Source organism: Peromyscus leucopus, chromosome 5 (assembly GCF_004664715.2).
Source record: "Peromyscus leucopus breed LL Stock chromosome 5, UCI_PerLeu_2.1, whole genome shotgun sequence".
Taxonomy (NCBI): Eukaryota; Metazoa; Chordata; class Mammalia; order Rodentia; family Cricetidae; genus Peromyscus; species Peromyscus leucopus.
This window is the reverse complement of record NC_051067.1, coordinates 81,542,742-81,562,432: the sequence shown is the minus strand read 5'-3', so window position 1 is coordinate 81,562,432 and position 19,691 is coordinate 81,542,742. Positions and strand designations below refer to the sequence as shown.

Below are 19,691 nucleotides of genomic sequence, written 5' to 3'. Positions count from 1 at the left end.
ATTGTTAGGTTTAATATATATTAGAAAATAACTATATACACATCACCCCTTGGAGACCACACCTGTGCTTCTTTTGATGCATTAAATGAAATGGATAAAATACTTTATACAAGGATGTTCCCTTACCATTTAAACATCATGGAAATAACACAGCTCCAGATAATTATGCCCACAGAGCTTTCACATATTGCCAGACTGATAGCACAATGTTGAAAGCAACGAAATACGCCTACCTAGACCATTTGAACCTAAAAATACATTTCTGCTCAAATCCAAGTTTTACATTTTGATAACAGGTCCCTGGAAGTAGAGAGCTTAGGTCTGAAATGCTGATACAGTCTTGTTTGTGATGATATGAACGGGCCATTGTGTTAGGGAATGAAGTCAAAATTGCTGTGTTCATAGGATCCTGCTTATTTTCTAAACCTCTTTGTAACTTAATGTTACATGGAGAGATTAAATAACACAGCTTTCAGTAGCTCTGATAGAGCTAGATATGGGCAGTTAAGCCCCACTTGGAGATTTTAGAAATATTCCTTAGTTTTATTTATTTACATCCCTACCACACCCCATTCACATAGAATTTGAGTCTCAGAAATTGAATTGTATCCCTTTAATTCACATTTTTAATCTGTCCACACTTGTGACACCTGTTCTGGGAAAGTGACGTATGAAACCCCAGCATGCTTTAAGACGTGTCCAAGTGGTTTTCTTGGGAACTACTTTGCTTCCCATCTCTGAAAAATGCCAGTTTAATAAACAGCACACTAGTGACCAGACAGCTAAATGGTTGTAATTGTCTCCTTTCACTATCAGTCTTTGGGAGAAACCTAACTATTTTCTAGAATTATCGACAGCATAGCTCCGTACTCTAGTGGCAATAGGAACTGATTGACAGTAGGTACAGTTTCACATTTCTAGTTTGGCCCATGAACCCCATTATACTGGCCTTTCCAAATCACTTCTAAGTATTAAATAAACAACTACAGGTTTTACTTTGCTTCCATTAACATGAACTAATGTTTTGTTTTTTTCAGTTTGGAAATAATAACTACATGAACATGGCTGAGGCAAACAATGCCTTCTTCGCTGCCAGTGAGGTGGGTGTCTGTTCATGTTTTATGTGTTGTATGGATAATTTAATAGGCTTGAAGGGAAAAGCAAGGTATCGAGTTTCTCTCTTTCTCTCCTGGGGCGCAAAGTAACAACTTTGGAGGAAAATGAGAAAAGCCTATTGGAAAAGAAAATAACTCGACAAGGCTTTATCACTGTCCACAGACTGTTGTTAACATTTGGAACTTAAGTGAGTCTCTTGATGGAAAAAAGACATGCACAAACAATAATAAATATGTAATAAAAAGCACGTGCATGCACAAACACACACACACACACACACACACACATCTGAATGTCTAAGCAGATAATTAATTAGTTTGGAAACTTGAATAGAAAGTATTTTGCTTCATAGTCTTCTAAGGATAACTTCCTTGATTGTCATGGCTCAGGAAACTATGGCAGACAGGGTTATGGTTTCTAAAGTGATGTGCAATGAGTATTTTGTTGTTAGAATCCCACCTCTTAGTACAGTGCCCACAATAGTGGGTGTTCAATGAGCAATTATTGAGTGTCTGAGTCAATGAATAGACATGGTCCAATATATGATTGTCGCTGGGTGTAGCTGGAATTCTGGGTGATGGGCTCTCCATACAGCACCATATTAACTCCTGCTTTGTGCTAGTTTGTGGTTATACATGGGATAGCATCATCTTCTTGCTATTTTTACTAGGTTTCCACCTTTGTCTGGCCTCATTGGCATGCCTTCCAAACAAACAAAACCAAAAAAAACACCTCAGGGTACTTGATTAAAAAAAAAAAAAAGAAAAAGAAAAAGAAAACCTTTTCCTACAAGGGTAGATTGTGTGAGATTTAACATTTCAAACAAGAACAAACAGAAGTATGAAATCGATCCAAATGGAACAGTTCCTCTGTGGCTCGGGCAATAAAAAGTCTTCATTTTCCAAATACATTCAAATATAGGAGTATGAACTAGCTTGACCCCAGAGGACTGAAAATAATAATGGCTTTGCAAATGATCCTGGTACAGGGGAGAAAGTGATATGGAAGAAATTAATGTCTAAAAATTATTAGCGTATGTGGAGACTCGAGAAGTAAGGGTCTTTGTAGATTAATCATTTTCCGGTGACCATCATCTTTCCAACCAGAAGACAGCTTAGAGACAGGAATACTGTTTGCTTGGCACGGGCTGCTGTGCTGTTTGGGATAATGAACACAAACCCCATCTGTAAGGACAACATGATGTTTCATTCTGTGGGATTTTTTTTCCTCTACATTTGAATCAAACATTGATGAAAGCTGTGCTGCCAGCAGCTGTTCAGAAACAATTTAATTCCAGCTGTGATAATTCACCGTGTCAGACGTCGGCTGTTATATGTTGATACAACAGTTCTCCAGATTTGCATTCTTATCAAAAGGAACAAATGTTTTGAACATTTCAGTACAGATGGTATTTAACCATGCACATACTACTTTAACATGTTCAAGGTAAACACTGGAAAGTCAATATCTGTAAAAATTGATCCCATAAACGCTAAATGATTAATTTGATCAAAAATCCATGTCCTTCATTGTTGATGGGATTTGTGGTGACTTATATTCTTTCAGAAAACAATGTTTGGGATTTGCAATACTTAATATTAAATTTGATGTCTTATCTCTCTTTTCTCTGTGGAAGACTCCATATGTAATATTTTACCTCTCTTTAAAGGTAGTTAAGATTTTAGCATCTCCTTGGTTACATATTATAATAATATTTCATTGCATTGTTTTATTAGGTCAATGTAGACGTGTATAGCTTCTAACTTAAAATTAATGTGTCTTTAAAAAATTTTGTACGAGGACATATTATATATAACATGTCTATATATTCCTTAACAAAAATAAAAATTGAAAAGCTCTTTAATTTTAACTGCCTGGCCTGAGGTATGCTTTATACTGGAGTTTAAGATCTTATGTAATGGTTGCACTGCATCTTTCCATGATCAAAAAATAAAGCGGAGTAAATGCTAATGTGCCACATTATAGCTCTCATCTAATTTCCCAATCACTGCATTAAAAGTAAATTTATCTGTATTTTTTTTTTTTTTACATTTTAATGAGTGCAAACTAATTCTGGAAGACTTTAGGTTGGCATGCTGTAAAGCCTAAATCGTGCCTGAAACCAGTTTCCTTCACATGGACAATGTCCTGCAAATAACACTATGGGGACCAAGGTGCTCTAAGTGTGAAATTCACACATTAGCTTCATGTTTTCTCTCTGTGTCATGATTACTCTGACCATTTTTAAAGTACTTTAAATATTTATTGAAATAATATTTCAAGTGTTAATTACAGTGGTAATGAAAACAGCCAAATGCCACATATCAAGAATGAGTGTTTATCCGTATTGTTAATGTGATATGTTAGATTTCATTAAGCAGTAATGGGGTAGCAAATGAGTCACAAATTACAGTTGCATCTGTTACTAGACCACATTAGTGCCAAAATAACAGCGAACGCAGCCATAGGGTTACGTTCATTAGCCAACCGCGTTTGTGGCCAATTCATCCCTTTGTTGCTAAGAACTCAGGGTACCACAGTAAGAAGCTGACATGGGGGCGGGGTATCATTGCAGAATGCCCATGTCAGAATATCAACTGCTGCATTCTGGTTCTCTATGAGCTTGTGGTGTTTTTACATTATTGCGTCAGCCAAGGTCCTCAAGGTGGCCACTTGCCATGCTATCGATTCCCTCAGTTCATGAGCTCTTTCCTTCTGGTGAGTTGCAAATAATGCTTGTAAGGTTCTGTGTGCAAAAAATGCTTTTCTTTGAACCCCACCCCTATATTGAGTTTGTTTCTCTTTCCTTTCAGGTAGTTATTATATAGCATAGTCATTAAGAGTTTGAAGAATGATGATTTTTCAGCTCTTAATTAGGTCTCTTTATCAATAATAGCAGACTCCAATTACCCCATGCCAGTTCAGTCTTTCAAATACTATTAATAATAAATGAACTACATCTGTGACCCTCTTAGCTAGGATAAAAAAAGATATCTGAGTGGCCCCCAAATCCCGTGCCTCACAAAAATGTGTGTGTGTGTGGATATAATATATAATATATCTATTATTATTGTTATTATATATATAACAAATATATATATATAAAATAACAACAATAATAGTCTTGGATATTGGTTCTCTTCTCTCCCACATGACCCATTGTGGTACAGGAAAGATGGTTACTGTAGTTCAAATGCAAAGTGACCCTGATATTCTCCCAAGACCTCACTTTAAAACACAGCCGGTAAGAACATCAGCACCATTCATGAAAAACAACACACTAAGATCTACATAGGTCCTAAGACATAACCTTGGCTAAGTGAACAGACAGCACCCATGCCATAGACTTAGTACAGCTACCTCAGTATGGTTTGCACTCTCTAGGTAGTCTTTAGAAGCTGAAGCCTAGTAGACAGGGTTCTGATAAATGCATATGGAAATGTTCATGTAGAAGAAAACAATTCTCCTTATAGTCTCAATAAAAGCACCAGCATCTTTTAACATAAGCCACAATAGTCCTTACAGAAAATGTTGCATGACATAGTAACAATCTCCATACAAGCATTTATTACACTTGGGAATATGCCAATAAAGAAAAATTTAAAAACCAAACCACAAATTTTAATATTACTTGTTTTATAGGTTGTGGCAGAAAGTAAACACGTGTAATGTTCACTCCTAGGTTAATGTTGTGTGTGTGTGTGTGCATGCCACAAAATCGTCAGCATTTTATGAAGCATGTGGATCGCGTAAGCGATTTGAGCTGTTTCACTAACATATCAATAAAGTGGCAATTTGTTATATAGCCAAATCTAATGTCGCTGATGCTCCAACTAACAACAAAGACAGATGTTGCTAATTAAGTACGCATTAAAAAACTGTTAATACTGATACTCCATTAAAACCATATGATAATGAGACTTAAATCTTTAATCAGAATGATCAGCAAAACTTTATATATGGAAATCTGTGTTTAAAATGTTTTCATCTGAGAAATAAATATTTGGCCTAGATATGTAATGTCTTCGTGGAAAGTCTCTCTTCTTCCCTCGAAGGAGGGATAAAATACAGGAACTGAATGTGAGGGTGTCTGCATTTTGTTTCCTTTTAGCAGACATTCCACACACCAAGCCTTGGGGATGAAGAGTTTGAAATTCCACCAATCACGCCTCCTCCAGAGTCGGACCCCACCCTGGGCATGCCCGATGTACTGCTACCCTTTCAGGCTCTCAGCGATCCGTTGCCTTCCCAGGGAAATGAATTCACACCCCAGTTTCCCCCTCAAAGCCTGGATCTTCCTTCCATTACAATCTCAAGAAACCTGGTGGAGCAAGATGGCGTACTTCATAGCAACGGGCTGCATATGGTAAGCAACCCACTCGTGATGTTACCTGTGACTACTCTTGGTTATTTGTTCCCACGTGGTATGGAGCTGAGGGGCTGTTTCACAAATATGCCTGTCTGCTGATGGGCACTTATATACTCTGTTGCCCTTTTAACATAGGTAATGCTAGATTGCTATCTGGTATTGGGTGATTGACAGCCATGGAGGATGGCCCACTCGAGTCTTCTCTTTAGAACTTGAGGGAGACTGCTCACTGCTTTGGAGATAGCTGGTCTTCCCTTGCCTTTGTTTCAGTGTAGAGGCGTGCTTGCAGTAAGAGCTGACTCAGGCAAGCCTTGAAATATGGAAGCCCGTCTCAGGTGCCCAGGTTTTTTGAACTTGTTTAATTAGAGCATAATGTGTATGATACATGGTTTGTTCTGTTGAATCAAATATCAGACTGTGATACAGAGGAAAGGGGAAAATCTGCTTGTAACCAGCAGAGGAAAATACGGCCTGAGTTACTGTGTGAAATACACCTAATTGTGTTATTTATTGTCACAAACATTGAATAAGGCACTCTAGAGAGCAAAGATTACTAACGGGATAATTTTATTTCTATTTTTCTTAGTGTGCAATTATAGTCAGCAATCGCCGGAGTAAATCTGCTTAAGTATTTTAAACTCTTCTGCTGGGATTGTGTCTTTTTATTTCAGCACAGTATATAATGCATTTGTGTCTGTGGAGGTAAGGTACTAACCAGTTGTCTTAAAACAAGATTAACAGTTTATAGGGCTCTCCCCCCCCCAAACCCTGATAAAACGAGACAGATGTGTTGGTATAACAAAAACAAATCCTATTGCTTGTTTACATATTTCTCTGTGCATTAGGACCATGCCAGTGATGTTTATCGGTTTCATTTTTAATTCCCCAGATAACAGCGTATGATTGCAAAATATGTAGTGGATTAACAGTGCAAAGATTCAATGTGCTTTCTGAAATGCGAGATTACCTTCCCAAATAGGATTTCAGCAACATAATTTTCTTTGCCTCTGATCTTTTGTGTTTGAGCTGAACACGAAGGTTTTCATGTTTACTTTTTTTTTTTTTTTTTGGTCAGAGAAGAATGCAGTGAGCAGGCAGGAAATAGTCATTAAGTATTCATTAATGTTCCCTGACATCACAAATAATTGTTTCCTGTGGACTTTCTTACATTTTTGTTCCTTTGACACTGTAATGGAGGATTCTATCTTTCTCTACGGTCTAGCTTGTAATGTACTTGAAAAATAATAAAGATAAAAAGGGTGTTTAGTCACTAAGGGAGTTTACTATGGCTGGCCATATTTATAGATGCTCAGCCAGGCTCATTCAAGTTGCAGAAATACTTAAAAGGCCATATAATATATGCTAAAATGTGTACTTTATTAAATTGGTAAATATTTATTAGTAATATAAGAATCTGCCTTTAAATTAAACATCTGATGAATTACCTTGCCTCAAAGCTATAAAACTGTTATTGCTGCTATAAAAAAGTGTAAAGGAGGCATTTTGACTATGAAATTTCATTTCATGGTCAATTGAATTTACTATATTGGAAAGAACTAAAGATGGAATCATAAAATAATTATGATATTCACATACACTTAAAGACAATGCTTTCCCGGGCTGGCATTGGAATCGAGGACTCAATTTTTAATGCTTTCTCTGTAATGTATGGCTAATCACTAAAGCAGTTCAATTATTCCATCGATTCTTTTTTTTTTTTTTAAGTATAAGTACTTTAAGTGCAGGCTCTTGTGTTTACACGGACCTCATCACGGCTATGGTTACTGGTTTGAAGTTCCGCTCAACCCGAATGCTATTTATTTTGGCTTGAAGCAAACTAATCTTGTTGGAAATTCTAGTAGAATTTCACCTTGAAAAATGTCATGGGATTTTAAATCACAAATGTTGGGAAAAATAAAATGTACCAGGACAGAATTATGATGAATACAGTGTGTCGTTGGCTTTGTTCTGTGGACTCCTGACATGTTCACCTGTAAACTTGAATTCAGAATCGCCAGAGGCATGGTTAAAAATAGGTTATGCCAAGGTTCCTCTCTATCTCCCTCCGGGTACTGAGTTGCTGGCTACATCATAATACTCCACAGAAGCCTCCTCTGAGATTTTCTGTAGGAAGGTCAATACAGAAATAATAAATAATACTGTATCCGTCATACATTCAGCGTCCAAGTGCACGTGGGATATTTCATACCTTGTGCAAGTAACAAGTTTTATTATCCAAATGAATATGGCTGTCTGTGAAGGATTGCTCTGGTGAATTAAGCCTATCATATAAGAAGAAAAGCCAGTTTGTTTATGTCATATCGGACCAGCTTTTCCTCAGAGCTCCGTCGGCTTTGCTGTAGAAAGACGGACAGTTTGTCACAGTGCTGATTAGCTGCATTATTGCTGGCAACAAGCACAACATGTTTATCTTCCTTAAATTTATGCCATTATATTTAAAAACAGAAAGCTGACTCGAAAAGGAGGAAAGTCAAAAGAGTCCGATGATGAGCATGCGCATTTCAGCGTATGCAAATACCCCTCTGGTATTCAAAAGAGAACTGCTGAAAAATCGAATGTCCGTGCATTTGGAGCTTCAAAGAACAACCTTGATTTGCTTGTGGTGGGCACGGAGGTCTTAAAACAGGATGTAGTTGGGCAGGTTGGAAGCAACAGTAGATTTTACTTAAAAATTTGTTACCTTTAAGCATTATTGTCCGTTTAGCTGATCATCTGGAAGTTATTTTAATCTACAAAAGATTGCAATTCTGAAAACCGACAATGAAGCTCCAAAGGTTGTTTTTTTTTTTTTTTTAACACCTCTCCATAATCTGCCCAGCCTGCTGAGTAGCACCGACATCAGTAGTACATCAATTTCAGAAAGTGGATTATTTTTACTAGACAGCTATTGTGACATATTGGGTCAGTCATAAATGAAAGATATTCATGCAAGCATGCAATACTTGTAATGAAGTCTCACTCTGACCTTCTGTATGATTGATTCTGTAATTTAGTTTTCTCAGGCAGTGCCTGAAATGAAATGAAATCATGTTGAACAAGTTTTGAATACCCACAGTGCACCAGGAGAAGAAAAATCTGCAGCCCCAGAGGCTTGAGAGAGAGAGCAGATGAACGATTTATCTCTATGCTATTATAGCCTTTGCCAGCATTCAACATTTCTTTTTCTTTTTTTTTTTTTTCCTATTTTTTTTCTTATTTGGCTTAAGTACTTAATTCTGCAGGTAGCTGTAAATGGGAAAATAAAATGCTGTTCAGATTTAAAATGACAGGACAGGAGTATGTGCAGGGGGCTGATAAAATATCTTGAATAGAACTGACCTTTCATGTAGCTGAAAGTTACTGGGGGATTCATTCTCATAATTACCATATAGATTATTTTTATTTCTTTCCTGCAATGAAACATTTCGGAGAGCAGTACTGCTGATTGAATGAAAATTGAACTTGTTAACATTCCTTTCAGCTCAGCCTGTTGTACATAACAGAAGGTTAGCTTTGATGAATTTCAAAATTCCCTTTGATATCTGAGAAACAGACAGTGAAGTAATTGTCTCTAGTTTGATATTTTGTATGCCCCCCCAAAGAGAATTTATAAAACACACTGATAATTCACACACATTTTCTGCCTGCATTATAGTTCCTGTGTAGAGGGCCTGTGTGTTGTGTTTGATGTTGCTTTGGATTTGTTTGTGATAGTGAGCGTGTGTGTGTGTGTGTGTGTGTGTGTGTGTGTGTGTGTGTGTGTGTGTAGAAAATGCTGTGTAGGTACTGTAGGGCATCAAAGATAGTGGTCGAAAATTGAAATGGGGGGAGGTGAAGGAAACACATTTGAGTGTGAAGTGTCTAAATCTGTTCAAGTGAGAGAGAAAGGCTGTGGGAAGACTCAGGCCGGGAAGTCTGAGCACTTCACATGCTAATAACATGCTTAACTCGAAACCCAGGTAGATAGCATTTATGATCGGAAAAGTGGGGGTGCATTGCAATGGTATGTCTAAAATTACTGAGCTTATTTTACCAGTTTTTCTTTCTTCACACAGTCAGCATGGTTCTAACTTTGATTAAGTTATTTTTGTCTTTATGAAATGATTTCCCTGCTATCTTATACTTTCAAAGGAAAAAAAAAAACTTACATTCAAAGAAATAGCCCACTACCAATTAATACATTGTTTTTAGTAATGTCGCTTAATGTGTTACAGATAAAACAGTTATTTCATGGGTCATTAATGGGTTTAATGTGTGGAACGTTCTATTAAAACAAGCCCTTATTATTATTATGAACATGTTCATTGCCATTGTCAACAGAGGCTGGGCTGCTGAATTCCATAGGATGGTTACCGCTCAGCCATCGGGGACTGGCGAGTTCTCATACAGATTGAATGATTGCTGTGCCTGTGTATTTTAAGTGGAACTGCTGTCAAAACCATTTTCCTTGTTAGTTAACAATGAAAAAGAAGCAAATCCCTCACTTTTAGTGGACAAGGCCTCAACTATACAAAGTCTGAATTATGAAATCAAAGCACATTAACCAGTAGCAAAAACTTATGGAGCACCTACTAAGCTCTATGGATTATTAATAACCAGAAATGGATTATACTGCTTATAACATTTTTTTTTTTAAATAATCAGTGCCTCCTCACCATAATATCAAAACTCACAGTCTGAATGCTTAAAGGTGGCTATCACAAAAGACACCTTTTAGCATGTAGCTGTTACTCCATGTTGGACCAGCTGCCAAATATACCAGACACACATGCACTACTGTTGCCCCTCCCAGTGAAGCAGACAGCTTCGAACCATCATCCAGTGCTTAAAACGTTCTTTCTTTTTGGCCTGTAAATACCACTGACCCTCATCGTATGGGTGCTAATGCTGCCTTTAAGGTCAGAGGTAGGGTTATCTGTAAAAGTAGGCATTTGCTCAGAACTAATCATTGCAGTCGGCTCTTGTGCAGTGTCAGGCATGGCAGTTGACTTGATTGGTAAGTTTTAGAGGGAGCTGTTCTTCAACAGTGACATGGTCAACTTTTTCCCACGTCTCTTCTTTGTAGCTTGTATCACCCACCGTTGAGTGTTGCCAGACTTTATCAGTGCTGGGGGACGGCAGAGGCACCATTTTATAAAGTTCAGATTCCAGGATCAGCCTGAATGATGACGCAGTATGTGTTAGAGGAAAAATCACTCTGGTTATCTCAGATCCTCACTGTCACAGCACTTGCCATCTTGTGGTAGGTGGCCTTTGCCGGATTTCCACCACCCCACCCCTCCAGGCTGGCAGGAACCTGCTGCATCTGTGGGCTGGCCTTGGGTCTGGAGCTATTCCATCTCTTCAGTATCTGAAGGAATGAAAGTGTATTTATTCATTATAAGGTTTGGCTTATAATATTCATTATATTACTTGACTGCTGCACTAAACTGAAGGGAAGGAAACTTAGAGTGTAAACAGTTGGAAAGCTAGGATTCCTCCTTTAAAATGTAATATAGGATTAAAGGAAATAAGCCTGGCACTGACTCAACTAACACAGAGAAGCATCACGGCGACCAGAGTCGGTACGGCGACGTACCATCCAGTGCTTGATAACAAACTGGAAATTTTTATTTTTGCAAAGTAACGGTTGATTAAAATGAGACTGTTTTGCATAGAACCATTGTAGGTAAATTGTAAACCTGAGATCATGTATGAGATCATAAACCTGAGAGAAGTGATTAAGTACAATTGAACAGTGTGGCTATGGAAAGTTGGTGGAATGGGGGCTGGAGAGATGACTCGGCCCTGAAGAGCTCATAGTGCTCTTGCAGAAGATCCGGGTTTGCCCCTGCTATCCCTGTGGCCACATTGGATGGCTCACAACCACCTCTAATTCCAGTTCCAGGGGATTGGCAGCCTCTGGCTTCCACAGGCACCTGCCCTCATGTGCCTATACTCCCTGCCCCCCACATAACTGAACATAGAAAAAAATAAATCTTAAAAATAAAGTTAGTCAAATAGGAGTCTGTGATTCTCATTGGCTTGCTTAGTGGCATTTGCTTCATGGTCTGTGGGGTTAGAAATATAACTGGCTGAGCATAACTGTTTGCTTGATTGTTGTTAATTTATAAATAAAATTTTAACATTGGTATAGGACATGACTAAATAATTGAGCATAAAATTGTTGGCCTATATTTCATATTTGTAGTTACTCTGGTATTTTTAATACAATGTAATATTTATTACAGATAATTGTTTAATTATTCCAGTTCTCAGGAAATATTGATTAAAAACTGGCTCAGTGGAAATCTATTTAGTCACACTCTCTCATATTTGGGTTATTTGCTTCTTAATTGGATGCTGTCCTCCAGTGTGAAAACTCGATGTTGAGCTGTTACAGAGAATATTTACTCAACACTGCAGATAGAAGACACATAAATATATTTGCATATGAAATTTAAAATGCCTTCTGTGATGAAATGGGAGGAAGCACTATTTAATAAGTAGGTAAGATAGAAAAATAATATATAATATTTAAAGGAAAAAATAAATGTAAAAGTCTATAGGTTGCATTTGGGAAAAATAAATACTAGGGGAATTATTTCTTTTTGTACCAAGATAAATTGCTGCTCAATACTGATGTGAAAAAGATTTAAATGTGAAGGGATGTGAGTTTTCCGGGCTCAGGAAGTGAGAACACACTGTATCCACCTGGCCCCTCCCCTTGGCCACCCTAGTCTTGTGTGTGATTTGCAATCACGGTTGTGTAGTGAGGATTTACATAGCCAGGAAGGTTCTCTTGCTTGTCTCTTAGTGTTGGTTAGTCAAGGAGAAAAATCTATTGGGAGATAATGCTTCTTTCACACCTTTCTTTTGTCTGTACCTAAGTGAAAACAAACCTTGGGCCATAAATTTAGGCAGGCCCCAGGGTTTACAGATCCTACATTATGACTTCTTCCTCTTGATGGTCATCTGGTGTTTGGCTCAGCACCTGTGGGCTGAGTCTTTTATTATTTTAGTGATGAGACATCTCTTTACTAATACAAAATTATCCACATTTGAACAGTTTGGTTTGGTGTCAGGAGAGATGGCTCAGTAGTTAAGATTGTCTACTGCTCTTGCAAAGGACTGGAGTTGATTCTCAGCTCCCACACTGGGTGGCTCACAAAAGCCTGTAACTCTGGCTCCAGGGGATCCAGTGCCCTCTTCTGGCCTGCCCAGGTATCTGCACTCATGTGTGCATACCTAAACACACACACATACACACATCACACACACACACACACACACACACACACACACACACACACACACACATGAACGCACGCACAGTTTAAATAATAAAAATAAAATCTTAAAAAAAACAATTAACTTAAAAGTTTAATATTTAATAATAGGCAGGGTTTCGGACAAAATGAGAAAACATGAGACTGCTGACAAAATGGCCATTGGTTAGCCTCTTGGTTACAAAATGAAGAGACCCTTTGACCAGGTACAGGCAGGAGCACCCCTCAGAGCAGCGACCCTTTTGTTGGGAGCCATATAGATGTATGGTACTTCAGGCCCATAGATGGCCAGCAGTGCTTTCCTGTGAGGGACCCAAGTATCCCTAGTGACCTTCTACAGTTGGATATTCATCCTTGAGTTCTCTTCAGAACACAGATTGAGGTGGTTACCTGAACATTTATACAGAACGCCTCAAGTTAATGGAGTTGGACTGCCCATGAGGAGTGGTCAGTTCACGTTTATTGGAATGAATAATTCCACGAGGTAGGAGACATACTATTGAACGTCCAGTGCCATCCTTGTACACTGCCATCCAGATGTCCTGAGCCAGTCTGTCAGATCTGTCATTTTCTAGCCAATATCCAGGCGGCAGCCTAAGGGCCCTGCTGTTTCTGGCTGTGTGTTAGCAGCCTCTGCTCTGCTGTGCACCACTGCATCCTGCTCTGAGCCCTGCACCTCCACACATCACCTCTGTTGGGGGTGCTCTGCTCCTCTCCCTCATTGTTGATTTCTGCCTCCCTTTGTACCTTAGCTCTTAGGGCTCTTCGTCAAGGAGGAATCCTGCCATCCTCCTGCCTCATCTCCCCTGGCCCGTTGCCATCTGTCTGCTCCTGGCCGGTGTCTCCTCTCCTGATTAATTCTGCCTCCAGCATTCGTGAGCACACTCTGTGCTGTCGCCCTCAGTGTGCGCAAGAAGTTCCCTCGACCTGGAACAAGAGTTTTTCTCAAGGGCTGTGTGAACATATGGCCTGGTGCTAGGGCCCTTGCCTAAACTGAGTAAGATCCTAGGTTTGAACCCGGAACCACAACATAAAACTAAATGAACAGACAGATAGATAGATAGATAGATAGATAGATAGATAGATAGATACATACATACATACATACATACATACATACATACATACATATATACATGTTGTGAAGGTTGTTGGCATTCAAATCATGTTCCTAACAGAGGTCTCTTACAATCCAGTACTTATTTTGCTCATATAAGTTGACCACTGGTAAGTCTTTTCAAGGCCTAGTTTTATAGGGAGGAAATGATTTATAAAACCAGGTTATGTTTCTTTGGGCTTTGTGTGTGGTTATGCATTTCCTTGTTATGTTTTTCTTCCTGGGCAAAGCTGTGAGCTCTTTTGGAGAAGTGCATACCAATTCTTCTGTCCGGAGCTTGGTGACAGTAAGTAGGATGCACCAGCCTCATTTCTGGTGAACGTTTACAAGAATCACATTTGATTTTTTAGTTTTTAGTTTTAACGGGCACCAGAATGGTGCCAGAGTGAACTTTTAAAAGGAACTGACTTTTTTTTTTTAAATCAGGAGTCCTAAGAACTCTTTTGTTTCTTTGTTTTGTGGTAGATAAGCACTCTAGTACTGAGCTACATCCCCAGCCTAAATATCTTTAAAAGTACTTTTTTAATAGAAAATGATGGGGCTTGATGAGGCTCCAAGTCTTCTGAGCAGTTGTTACTTATTAGCGGCCCTACAGAAGCTTGACCCTCTACACTGTAGTCTATAGGCACTAGGACCACTAATCTTATATGATAATCCTCCAACATAGGAAGCTGTGATAGGGTGGTTGTGAGCCATGAGGAACCTTGGCACATTCTGATGAGTATTCTGTGAATTGGAGTTTCCTTGAATACATTCCAGAGGGTTCTTGGTATCTTGTGCTGTGGGAGATACGAAGGATGGGTCAACAACTTCTTGGGTTTGAAGACTTATGTTTTGGCAAAGCCTTGGCCTTGCCACCAATATTCTTCATAATAATTCCCCAACTGCAGAAGAACACTGTCTTTTTAAATGAAATACAATTAGAGAACTCAGTTTAGAAAACAAATGGATGGTGGTGGTGGAGAGCCCAGGGCCCATTCTCTTTTCTTTTTGCTGGCACCATCCAGTCTTAGGGCAGCATAGCTCATTAGAGCACCATTTTTCACAAGAGTCACTAGCCGGTGACTATTGGCCCGGGATCTCACCCATGTCTGTGTAAGGATTGGTACCGTAATAACGCCCAGTCCCAGGGGTTAAATTAGGAAACAAGACATGCTGAGTTTAGCCCAGATTCTAGCACCCAGGAAACACCCATGGAGGGCTCCTTGCCAGTCCCCCAGCTGGAGAGCCCCAGCAGCCAGCTCCGCAGTAAAGGTATGAGTGGCCGGGAGCCTCTGTCAGGAGCGCCTGGTTCTTGGCTGCCATTTTGCTGATGAGAATCCATCCAAATGCTGGTTTTGGTGGCCAATCAGTAAGCATCTGTCTGGGCTGATTTTCACAGGCATTGGAACAGTGAAAGGCAGGTGACTCCTCTTTGGAGGATGAAGCTTCATAATCAGACTTAGTTAACGTGGCCATGCCAGTTAACTGACATATTATTACTCAGTCGAAATTAAATGTATTCAAGTATACTCTTAAAGTTACTTGAAACCAACTTTAAAACTTCCAGGCGTAAGTTTGCTGAAAAGATTAAGAAAGCATCCCATAAGACATGGGCAGGGCAGTTAAAATAGCATGAATCAATTACCTATTACTGAGACTAGAAGTAAGGGAACAATGGTGGTGCCTCAAAAGAACACGAAGAACAGGGTTTCTGAAGGGAGAAATGCCCAGTAATCCCAACTGAGTCAAGAATTAGACATCCAGGGCTAGCCTTGGCTACATAGTGATTTTGGAGGTTAGCCTGGACTGCATGAGACCCTGTTTCAAGTAAAATGAAACAAAATCAGGAGTTCAGAGCCAGCCTTGGCTACATTTAAAGACAGCCTGGGCTGCATGAGATCTTGTTTCAAACAAAACAAAAAAACTATTAAACTCCAGTGTTACTGTGATTTAACCCTCTGTTTGGTTTTGCCTGAGTGGTGTTCCAGTTTTCACTTGTTTTGTTTGTCTGTTTGTTGCGTTTTATATTTATATACTTATTTTATATTCATGTGAAGAAGTTAAGAACCCTTCTTGTTGCTCTAATCCAATCTTCTATAATGTGACCGTTATTAACAGTAAAGGTCACTTTTTAAGAAATAAAAAGGGACTTTTTCCCACAGTTACCCCCCAGTTTATCTTTTCCCATCCCAGATGTCACTCTAGCTCAGTAGTCACCACACGGAAGTGATGTTGTACTCCAAAAGCATTAAGGGAGGCTGCTTAGTTCTAGTGGGTGGAGGCTTAGGATGCTGCAGAGGTTCCACAGAACCCAGAGGCCACAGACCACGCCTCCAGTTATCTGGTCCAACATGTCAGTAGAGCCACAATTGAGAAATCCAGCCTTAGGTCAGCACACACCAGTCTAACCCGCTGCTTTAAAAGCTTCCCAATGCCTTGTAGCATGGTGAGGTCATCGTTTATACAGCCAGTTTTCTATGCCATGGCTGCTTGCTTAGTGGCAGGAAGACTATGTAATTGAGAAAGCTCAATGTCGCTATTGACAGTTCTGCGTATTTTAAAAGAACAAAAAGGACCTTAACAGGAAGACTCCAAAAAGGGACAGTGAGGAATCCTTAACTTGGTCTATAAAATGAGATTCCAGCTCACCTGGAATCAAGAGAATTAGGTTTTAGTCAAATCACAGACTCCCTACAAATGACAAGTCTGAAAGAAGTGGCTGGGAAGGCTTGTCTTTATTTTGCCTTCTTTGGTATTAAAAAGGAAGGAAAGAGAAGGAGGCAGTAATAGCCTTAATGGCTTTATATAACTCCCCAAACAAGGCAGGCTACTTCTGAAGTCAGGGAAATCATTTTCACAGAAAACTAATGCTGACGGGGAAGTCCCCACCTGCTATTATTAAATATTTTTAGAAGTATTATGACATTAAATCATGGTGGGTTCAGCAAAAGAAAACAAAAACAAAGTGGGTTTAAATGAAAGCACCGGTGTGGGAGCCAAGACACTGAACGACTTCCAGATGCCCTTGGCCGTGTCCTTCAGAATCAGGATGACCCTGGTTAGCGCACGGCTGCATGGAAAGGATTGGTGAACCCCTAAAGGGTTGGTCTCCTTTGGAAGATTGTGTTTTAAGAAAAGTGATCCAAGAACCATCCTACAGCAAGACAGCTGGGTTGCATCTTTGCATTTTGTGTTTCTGGCCTTTCATCTTCGTGGTGTGCATCTAAATGTCTTGTCAGAGCTGCAAAGGCTCTGTCTGACCCACCTACAGAGTCACGGACCCTGCAAGTTCATTGTTATTTGGGGAAACTCAACTTCTTTTCCCTCCACTCTTATCATTGTAGGATCAGAGCCACACTCAAGTGTCACAGTACCGCCAGGATCCCTCCTTGATCATGAGGTCAATTGTCCATATGTCCGATGCTGCTCGCTCTGGGATCATGCCTCCTGCCCAGCTGACCACCATCAACCAGTCTCAGCTCAGTGCACAGTTGGGCTTGAATCTGGGAGGGGCCAGTGTGCCCCACACATCCCCTTCACCTCCAGCAAGCAAGTCAGCTACTCCCTCCCCTTCCAGCTCCATCAACGAAGAGGATGCTGATGAGGCAAACAGGGTAAGTTGGAGGTGACCTAGTATGGAGCCTAGCAGACAGCTGGGCCAGTACCTGCTCATGTTATGGATCACATTCATGGCATCACCTCCTTTTTTCTTCATGGATTTGGAGAAACCTTCCAGTTGATGGTGGTTTAAATTTTTTTTTCTTCACACACAATTTTTGGTGAAAGGGTGCTAAAGTGGAAGTTGGGAGATCAGGTCTCCAAGAGCTGTAAGACGTTAGGCAAATCCCTTAAGTCTTTTGAGGCTTAACTGTCCCGGTCTGCAAATGGAAAGGCCTATACTAGGTTTCCAAATATTCTAGACACTTCAGAAATTCGAAAGCTCGGGTTCTGTTGCTGACATGAGCACATTTCCTCCCTCTGTTGGCTGGCCGCATTTTCAGAAGTGCTCTTTCTCAGTGATGGACACTTGGTTGGGTTTGAATTATTATATGCCTTTGCTTTTGTCCTGGAGAATGCACTTCTGAATACACATAGATTGCAGATGTGGCTTTTCTGAATGCCCAGATGGGTAACTTTAATGAAAATGAGCAGCACTGTGATGTACACATTATGTGTGATTACTCATTATGCTTTTACTGATGGTGTGTTCTGGACCTATTCTGTGCTTGTCAGTTCTCTTGGGTTTAGTGGGACAAAGGTTTCTAAGAAGCCAGGGTGGTGAATACCAATGTTAAGACCAGTTCCAGGTGTGATCAGTGACATAATTGATGTCACTAGTATGCAAAGATTACAGTCCCTTCTGCTCGGGAGAGTGGATTAAGGAAGACTTTATTGAGAAGGTTGTATTTGAATTAGGTCTGAGAGGATGCATAAAAGTTTGTGAGGTGGAAGAGAGGGGCCAGCGTTCTAGTTCAGGGAAGAATGAGGAGCAGTGAGAAGTGTGTCTCCATTTATGAGTGTCATGAAGTTTGATTGGTGGGGGGGGGGCAGAAGTAGAAGAAATGGCTTGGGTGTGTGGTGTGGTCTTCTGTTGGTAACTGAGGACTGATCATTTGTATGCAGGGATAACGTCATCAGACTGATGCTTTAGAAGAAGCCCTTTGGCCTTCATAGAAAAGAGTACACAGGGAGGGTCAAGAGAGAAGGAGATGGATTAGAAGAGACTGCCATGATGGCTTGTTTATTTTTATCTGAGGAAAGAAGGGCATGGAATACCAGGTTAATGAGGGGTGCTGAGGAGGGTGTATCACTAAGATATGGTGGTACAGTGGAAAGGATAAAGTGGATTTTGGCTTGAGAGCCAGCATGGATGGGTTTGGCCTGCAGTGGGGGGAGTTTGAGGTGCTGGCATTTGAGACTGGACCTCAAGCCCTTTGGAACTGGAACTTTGGTATCTGGGACCATGTGTAAGACGATGTAAGGAATGAGTCATAGTCATGGCCAGAACTCTGCACATCATTATCTTAGCTAGCAAAGGGAAGAAGAGATGAGAGATGAGGAAAAGAGAGAGGCTGGAATGATGTTGCAGAAGGCAAGGGGATTTAAAGCGGAGTGTTTGGTTGTACGGTGTCTGGTCAGCACCCAGCTGGCACAGAGCTGACCAATGTGGAGTTAGTGATAGCCTTTCTCATGGAGACTTGCCTGTGGTGAAGGAAGAGAGGCCCAGGCTGTTGCTGCGTAGCTAGCTATGACTTTTCATATCTGACTGGAATCCTTCTCTCCACTTGACTGCACTCGGGTCCTGTGTCAAACAGAAATTGTCCGTAAGACCCCTCCTCCCTGCCTTACTCCACTTTAAGTGAGAGTCTAGGTTTATGTGAAGACCAAGAATCCAGTTTGTTACATTTTAAGCCAATTATCTGAGAACGGAGGATTAAAATAATCATTATATAACTATTTTTGTTGAAGATATTTTTCTAGCATTCTCAACCTTTTGAAGTCAGCTACTAAAAGTGTTAACGTTTTTTTTTTTTGTTTGTTTTGTTTGTTTTGTTTTTCAAGAGCCTGTATCCTGATCCGTTGTTTAAACTGTGGAATTCTTCGTTTCTAGTTTAGTCTGAAAAAGTAATGGTGGTTAGGACAAACTGTACTTTGCCAAGAGCGGCCTCAGAACTTGCTGACTTTTTAATATGGCTTTACAGAGGACATGATCCAGCTCTCCTTACTGAAGAAGAGCTGCATGGGAAATAAGCATACTGTTAGCACCAGCACTGCCAGACTTGGACTCCACTTGAAGCTGTATTGCTTTATCCTTGTTGCATTGAGAGAGAACCTGGCT

At 40.0% G+C, this 19,691-nt stretch overlaps 1 protein-coding gene across 2 annotated transcripts in view; it reads left to right on the top strand.

The window, feature by feature from the left end:
* The window catches only part of Tox3 (TOX high mobility group box family member 3), a 100,342-nt gene that overhangs the window by 71,629 nt on the left and 9,022 nt on the right, over positions 1–19,691 (top strand). Inside the window, exons 2-4 of one of the 2 annotated variants that reach the window (XM_028871538.2) lie at positions 1,038–1,100; positions 5,231–5,482; positions 17,197–17,466. In XM_028871538.2, coding sequence (XP_028727371.1) covers positions 1,038–1,100; positions 5,231–5,482; positions 17,197–17,466 — 585 coding nt within the window. Of the gene's footprint in view, positions 1–1,037; positions 1,101–5,227; positions 5,483–17,196; positions 17,467–19,691 lie in introns of both variants that reach the window. The other variant, XM_028871537.2, reaches the window with a different exon arrangement.